Source organism: Mya arenaria, chromosome 1 (assembly GCF_026914265.1).
Source record: "Mya arenaria isolate MELC-2E11 chromosome 1, ASM2691426v1".
Taxonomy (NCBI): Eukaryota; Metazoa; Mollusca; class Bivalvia; order Myida; family Myidae; genus Mya; species Mya arenaria.
In genome coordinates this window covers 58,349,431-58,357,865 of record NC_069122.1, presented here as the reverse complement: position 1 = coordinate 58,357,865, position 8,435 = coordinate 58,349,431, and the positions used below count along the sequence as shown (strand labels likewise).

The 8,435-nt window shown below is 33.3% G+C and overlaps 1 protein-coding gene across 1 annotated transcript; it reads right to left on the bottom strand.

Moving 5' to 3' along the window:
- Nucleotides 1-313: 313 nt before the first annotated feature.
- On the bottom strand, nucleotides 314-8,159 carry LOC128239577 (uncharacterized). The gene is made up of 6 exons (XM_052956167.1): nucleotides 8,006-8,159; nucleotides 6,291-6,354; nucleotides 3,865-3,984; nucleotides 2,563-2,661; nucleotides 2,162-2,272; nucleotides 314-1,155 (listed from the first exon to the last, which is right to left on the bottom strand). The coding sequence occupies exons 1-6, from the start codon at nucleotides 8,006-8,008 to the stop codon at nucleotides 1,088-1,090; spliced, it is 465 nt and encodes a 154-aa protein (XP_052812127.1). The 5' UTR covers nucleotides 8,009-8,159; the 3' UTR covers nucleotides 314-1,087.
- Nucleotides 8,160-8,435: the final 276 nt, after the last annotated feature.

The window sequence follows — 8,435 nt, the reverse complement described above, 5'->3', positions numbered from 1 at the left end:
TTAATGGTCCACGAAACAACGTCATGTATTAACAGACTTCATATTGATTTTGTGTACAAAGTTTACAATGGGTCAAATGACAAGTCGTTCACCAGGAGAAACGGTAACTGTATGTGATTCCAATAGACTTCATCGAAAGAGTATATAGCAATGTCGGTTACGGACGGTTATACGAAAAAAAGTTAAAATGTTCAAATTCATTTATATCCAAAGAGTTTGTTTTCGACATCTTTGAAATATTAATATAATACTGCCACGTATGACGAGTATATCATTTTAAACAAAGGATTCGAACGGAAAAAAGACAAACATCTATATATAAAATAGTTTATTCAGTCCACCCAATAAATACAATATACATGTTAATTCATTGGAAGACCTCATCAACAATTTTGATGTATCAGTCTTAAGAAAAACTTTATCGAAACACATGCGGTGTACAGTGTGTTTTCCGTTTCCAAAACTTGATATTTTCTCAACTTAGGACTGATAAATTAAAACCGTATTATAAAGAGAAACAGGCTCAAGAACCAAATTGTCGTCAACATTATTTTTGTTCTCGTATTTAAATGCTGAAGAGGACTTCAATAAAAGTGTATAATAGTTTAGATAAATAAATAATTTAAACTTCCTTTGAAATATGCATTAATTTAATTTAAATGTTAGCATTACTGCTGTTAAAAACTTCTGTCTTAAATACCAATGTCTAACAATAAGGCTCGATCCATGTCGATAACAACACAAAACACACAAGTAATATTTACAGAAGAAAGATTTTTCGTTCGTAGATCATTTTTCTGAAATTGATTTCGCAAGAGTGAATTAAGATTCATTACATTTTATTTTTAAAAGTCACTGTCACCAAAAACGTGCTGTAATGATCTTTATAAATTTGAAGTCGGTGTTAACTACGTTTTTGAGATTAGTAGGTTAAATTTACCATTTGACTTAAGAACCAATTTATAAGTCTCTCAAATTGCATATGTTCATTTTATACGTGTTTATGTATTTTGGTTTGAACGGGATTTAAATAAATCCATTGTTCTTTGTGCTTTTCATTGTGTGGTGAGAGACCTTTCTTTAACATTTATGCGTAGGTTGTCAGAAAGCCGGTCAAGAGGATGATCAACGAAACTGTAATACCAGATGCAGCATCTATAAGAAAAAAAATCATATGTTTTTAACCACATACATTTTGCGAGAAAGTATTAATAATTTCACAATTGTTTTTTTCTGGCTACTGCCATGTAAAACGAATTAACAACAATCGTATTTTTGTATCAAGGTAAATAACTCTTCCCTATATTATGCCATGGTGGATACGATTGACTTCCCTTGTTTTATTATGTATCTATCTGTGTTTTGAAGTATTTAACCGCGATGTTTCTGAAAGAATCACATTCTACAAGGTTTTATAAAACGACAAACAAAGGCATTCTGCAGAAGAGGGAGAAGTTAGACCGAAGAAAATGACAGTTTGTGGCAAGATGAGATGGTGAATAATGGAACTGTGCCCGCTTTTAGATAGCATAATAAATGAATTGTCCCTCTCGTCTCATGAAACAAGAGACAGTGCCAGAGAATGACTTTTGTTATATGTGGATATCAACTGAGAAGAAGAAATGGCAACAGATGAAAAATATAATATTTTTAACCAACATCATTGCAAGTTGGACCAAGTGAAATGGCAATAAATTAGAAGCACAATTACAGCCGTACATTGTATGTGGGTTGCTAAGTATCGGTCAGGGGAGCTGTTAGATAAGCCCAAATAGTCTTTTAGAATTGCTACTTTCTTCAGCAAGACAATCATCACAAATGTTAAGCAAAGAGTTCAAAATAGTGGTTTTAAGAACAAGGCATCCCCGTTATCTAGTTGCCAGACTACAGTCCAGACGTGAACCCTATCGAAAACATTTGGGCACAAATTATTGAATAATATAATGTTCTAAAACAATGCGTCAACTCTTTGAAATGAAGGGAGAAGTGGACAAATACTGGAAAGCTTCTCGCCACGATTTGCTATCATCGTTGGTGAGCAGTATATCTAACCGTAGTGGGTGTGTATTGTTACAAATGGTGGACTCACAAAATAGTGATTATACTAAATATGTTAGTATGTGGAAATAGTATTCTAATATCGGTATTGTTTTAAGAATACCTTTTAAGCAGAGTTTTTCCGAGTTGGCTCTGTAGTCGGTGTTACAGGTGCAATTTGTACTACATTCAGCATTCTCCACGCATTGAGTTCCGTTGCAGGAGCCGCCAGCACCTAAAAATGGATTATTTTATTCGGTTCGGATAATTGATGTTCGATTGAAGACAAACATAAAAGTGTGTATAACTAAAATAAAAAAACAATCGAATCTGATTACTTATAGTTTCAAGTAATTACACAATAAACATGGCGCGTTTTGGAGCCTTGCTCCGCCTGGACACCTGTCGTATTTTTTTCTCAGAGGCGGTTAAAGAAATCCATTGAATTATACAAAACATAATTATTTATTGCTATCTTGCTAAATATATAGGGACTTTTTTCATATTTTTCAACCATTTACGTACCGACTTTGCAAACGGAAGTGGCAGCTGATGTGTCACAAACAGTCGCATTATTGGTGGAAGTATCGCAATCCATCGTGGCAGAGCAGTTGCTTGCGATATCTGAGTGAAGAGTGAAATATTTTTGTTGTGGAAGACACAGAGGATAAGTGAATCATTTAGATATGGATTTAATTTCATCGGGTAAGCAACAAAAGAAATATTTTGCCGAGATGCAAGACAAACGTTCGAATATCAACGTTATTTAAACCAAGAAAAAGAAAAAAATCATTAATATGACATATAATTGTGTGTTATATATAACAAAACGTACCGAATATATCGTTCACGTCATGCAAAGAAATTTGCACTTAAGTAACCAGGAAGTGAATTTAACTCACTATATTAACCATCTTCATGATATCTGTTTAATTTTATATATCAGCTTAAAGCCTACACGACATAAGTTGACGAATAGTCTGACGCATTTTGAAACAATCACTGTTCTTCCTTAAAATTTGCACATCTCATTATTAAATTATGGTCGTATTATTTACTGTTGAGCGAGTTTGTACCTAGATGTAAAAGTTAAAATGGCATTTTGAAATGTTTAAATTTTGAGTATTGGAATGTGAACGTTCAAAGCTTTCATCTCTTTATTTTTTTATAAGTTTGCGCCTTAGCACAGGCTAAAACTGGATACGACATGTAGTGTAACTACCATTGCTTTAGAATTATCACTGACGCCAACAAAAATACTTAATGATTTTGAGAATTACGTGATCGTGTTTAAGATATTGATATAGTTTGTTTTTGTTTCTAAAATATTGTGTTTTCTGCACCTTCCTTTCAAATTAAACTTTGTATCCTTCATGGAATCCATTGATTTCGACATATATTCTTCCTTTTTTGTATATCAAAACAATTGTTTTAATTATGGTAAATAATATTCGGGACTAAGAGTGCATCTTTAATGAGCGGTATTTTCATGTTAAGCAAACAAAGTGAGATCTCAGTTATCAGGCATTCGATGTGTTTCAGTTTGTCTTGACTCATCATTCGACTTCGAGTTTAAAGTTGACGATACAACACCGAATGGGTTGTGTTCACAGAAACAAATTTACAGCAATGTTACGTCTGTTAGCTTTATTGAGTCATAAGTTGCTTCTTTGTTATTTCAAGTATATAATAAGTTTCATGAAATCAATACGCTATACATACATGGTAATGATCTTTCAAAGAGAAATTGAATATGATTTCATTTTTTCGTTAAAAATAAATACTTGTAGAATTTACCGCTAAGTGTTACAAAATAAGAGTTCATACCCGCTTTACAGTCTGCTCCCCGCATGGTGTATCCAGTGGAACAAATGCAAACCGTCAAATTGCACTCGCTTTTCGCCACAGTACAGTTAGAAGTTACAGTACAATTTTCGCCTAGTCCAACTGCAGTAACAAAATTAAACAAGTATTAATCATATTATCGACAATAAGAATTGACGATGCAGCTAATTTAGTTTATGATTTGAGCAGCATTAATATCACCACAAAATTGATGCCTAGAGGATATTTCCCCTCAAAGACTACATATACCTTCATCACTGCTACATAAGTATAACTACCATCACCACCACACCAAGGCTAATTATACAAAACATTATCAGATATCTTTCAATCTAAATCATCGCTTTAAAATTACGCTTACAAATATTCATAGGAATATTTTTCGTGACGTATATAGGTTTTAAAATTACAGCTTCAATAAATGACGCCATTTTTATAAATAAAGACTAGTCCACAGAAATAATAAATATGATTTTTCAGTTTTTCTCCATTGATCTGTCTTGAAAAATTGAAATTATAACCACTAACATGAAAATTTGAGTCATGCCATTTGATGCGATAGGTGTAATGAGTTGCCTTAATATGGTGGTAAGAAGCGATTAAAACCCCAAAACAACTAGACGAACAAATTTCTGGATTACACATGCACATGTACATAACAGTAGAAAATTCAATTGAAGGCTGTATTTTGAAATATATGGACTTAATACGTTCTGATAAGTCATGAAATATTTTCCTCAATACCATAGAGCCATGTTTAAACTGCACAGTTTTACACTTATTTAAGTATAAAGCTGTCAAAAGGTATCACATTAGTCAACCAAATGTGTTTCTTGGAAATATTTACATCTATTATTTCAATGAATAAAACATACACAATGTGCACTTTAAACTCTCCTTCAAAAAACAATAAATTTTGTTAGAATTAATCTTATTTTGATAAATTAGAAGTAAGGTGTGCAGTGTATCTCAGAATTTACAATCTTTACTGATATAGATAATAGAAGTGTCTTTGCCACATCAATTCAAAGTTAGCTGCATCTGGATGGCAGGTTTTGGCCCTCCAAACGAAAACAATGATAAAGAACTGTTTAATGAAGCTCTCTCTCTCTCAAAGAAGTTTTACTTATGATCCTGCGCTTGTTTTTTTTCCTATCTAGATTTTTGGTTTTGATATTCGAACCTGACGCTACTCATAGAATCTTTTTAACCCTATCCTATTAAACATTTCCATACCTCGGTTATCATATATGATTACAGTATATAATTTCATTGGAAAATATACTAATTTTCGTTTCGGTTTAATAGTTATTCGTTTGGCAGAGAGATATCTGCGGGAATGCACGGAGTGATCATGCTATATATCACTGGATGCTTCATTTTGCACAAATTTCATTTATTAAGTCAATATGTCCTGCCTACTCTAAATACTTCCAGATAACTGTTGAGAAAGAAGACGATTACAAAGAATGTGATGTTCAAGCGAATTCTATATTGATAATGTCTCAAAGGTAAGATTAGTTTCATTTGAAACATGCAGATGTTCCTAATCGCTTCCATTTGCCAAACACCTGTGCGCCTTGCGGTATGATTTCGCACAGGTGACTTATGTGCATACAATCAGTTTCGGTGCGCCTTGCGGTATGGTTTCGAGCGGCAGACGTACGTGTATACCATCAGTTTTGGTGTGCCTTGCGGTATGGTTTCGAGCGGCTGACGTACGTGCATACCATCAGTTTCGTTGCGCTTATACGTATGGTTTCGAGCGGCAGACGTACGTGCATACCATCAGTTTCGGTGCGCCTTGTGGTATGGTTTCGAGCGGCAGACGTACGTGCATATCATCTGTTTGGTGCGCCTTGCGATAGGGTTTCGAACGGCAGACGTACGTGCATACAATCAGTTTTGGTGCGCCTTGCGGTATGGTTTCGAGTGGCAGACGTACGTGCATACAACCAGTTTTGGTGCGCCTTGCGGTATGGTTAGGAGCGGGAGACATACGTGCATACCATCACTTTCAACGCTGTGAGTGATTTGCAACTCAATTTTTTGAGTTCAAAGCCTTTAAATTGTGCTTTATGTTTACTGGTGTCTGATTTCATGTTTACCTTATATCATTGTAAATTTAATTCTGATGATGCTATTAAAGTTAATATGTTTAAAATAAATTAGAACAGTAGGAATCACATTGTATGTTCATGTATGGGTAAACTCGTACATGCGTTAGTATTACTCGCATAATCAGAATAAAGAAATCTTCCAAGTTGTACTGCATTCAAAACAATTGAGCCGGTGGAATGCAAGTAAGCAATCTTTTGTTACATAGAAGTTGGCCAGATGCGGTTACATCAGAAGATGATAAATAGTCCACAGTATAAGTTAATTAATGATACATATGAAATACATACCTGCATCTACGCTTGATGTCATCCAAGCAACAAACACAAACATCAGAGGCACGAAGAGGCGGTCCTGAAGATACGAAATAGAAGACAACTTTACATATGAACAATTATGGTTGAATTGATAGTTTGTCCTTGTCTGTCGCTTACATTATCACAAGTACAAACAATGGAAAACTTTGTTGTGCATAATGAATTATGCTTCATAATATGTCACGTCAAATCAGCAGTTCTATATTCTAAATGGTTGTCTGAACATAAGACAGATAAAAAAGACGCACTAAATAAAGCAATATTTGAAATAAACAATTTTTAGTTTCCCAAGTACTGGAGAGTATCCTCCAAAAGTATAAACAGAATTGAAATATATAATTTTACAAATATAGGCAAAATCATTTGATAAATTAATACATGTATTATATACAAATAAACACAGTTCAGTTAAAATACACCATTGTTCATATAACTGACCGTATAATATTTGCACACGTTTATATTCTCTTTTTAACAAATCCAGCAATATACAGTGCTTCTGTTGTTGTATTTCCTGTCCGTAATAATCTCTAAATGGTTACACATTGGCTGTCTAAGGTATTGCTGTAATAATTTGAAACGAATATACAACCACTTTCTGCAATGTTTCATTCGCTATAAAGTATTTTTAATGCAATAATTCCTCGCATGATTCATTTTCAGCTTCGTTTTATGTCCTTTTTACCGACAGTTAACACCCCATCTACCAATGGGTTAAACAAAAATTATTTCCCTAGGTTATTATAGTTTATTGGAAATATGGAAGTTTTCTTAATAAGTCACCGTACATGCATAACAACGCCTTCCCTTATTTCATTTTTCTTGTTCAGAAGCATTACGCTTGAAATATTTCAGCCAGACTTATGTAACCTAGTATGCTTTAGTCGCCTTTAAGTTTGAGTTGTTTTCACAGAGCCATGTTTATGTCATTATTTTTGTCATACCAATACTTTTTGCACGAAATCAACATTGGCGCCAATGTCAATGTCATTACAATAAAAGCAGACACACTAAGTGTTTAAGTTAATTTTATATAGACGTGAGCATAATGCATGGTGACGAAAACAGCAATTCCATTAATTAACATGCACGTTTATATAGTCCATTTTTATTAATTAACATTTTTTGATAAATCGAATATGATTTTGTAAATGTTTGGATATATTCGTTAAACTGTATTATAACGATATATTTTTCACACAGATAAGTGAACACATACGTGTAGTTTAAGATCCTGTTAAGCTGGTCCATGTTTCATTTGTATTTATTCGATCTACCACTGTTAAAAGATACTAACAATTGTTTTTTTCTAGAAGTATTTGGATACTAATTTCATATAGCATTATTATTTGTTGATTTGATTGTCTGAATATTGTTAAACTAATTTACATACATTCAATATTAAAATTAAATTCGCGTGTCAAGTTTTAAGATGAAACCTGTTTTTTGCTAAAGAATGAAACTATTACATACAGATATGTTAGTCTCAGAATCATGTTGCAAAAATGTAGAAATATAAAAGTGTTGAACTTGATTCACCAAAGTCAAACTAATGTAAATCAGTCAAGCATGGTAGCAAATTCAACACTGTTACTATTGTTCAATAAATCTATTGCAATTATAATTTGAACGTTCAAAAAATAAATCAAATACAAATATTAAAAAATAAAATAAGAACAAAATCTTACCATTTTGGAGATTTTAAAGAGTACCAGTTTCAAAAGTTTTTAAGGACGGACGTGTTTTTCACCTGTCCGCTCGTTTTTATAAAATCCTAGTCGCTACGACGCAGTGGTTCTTTCAAGGCATTGGTCCATCGTTACCATCACAGACCGTTTGTTAGTTACACGACCACGTGGCGCATTTTGGGTGTTGCGCACTACGGTCTCCCAATTAAAGCAATTTGTGTTTATGCATGTCGATGGTTATCCAATATATCATCGGTAAACTTGCAGCCGTTTGCAAAAATGCTTTGTTTATTTCAACCCTGATGTTCATGTTTAAACTGTGAATGAATTTTAATTTCTTAATGCATTTCAAGGACAGTTCGATGTATTGCATTACGCAAAAAAACACCTTTCATATATATGCTATTTAACGAATCCTTCATCCATTTGA

Bases quoted from the DNA above. Each gene is read 5' to 3' on its own strand.
- LOC128239577 (XM_052956167.1), bottom strand. The intron at 3,985-6,290 runs GTATGTATTTCA...TTGTTACTGCAG, and splicing joins GACATCAAGCGTAGATGCAG to TTGGACTAGGCGAAAATTGT. The intron at 2,273-2,562 runs GTACGTAAATGG...ATCCATTTTTAG, and splicing joins CACTTCCGTTTGCAAAGTCG to GTGCTGGCGGCTCCTGCAAC.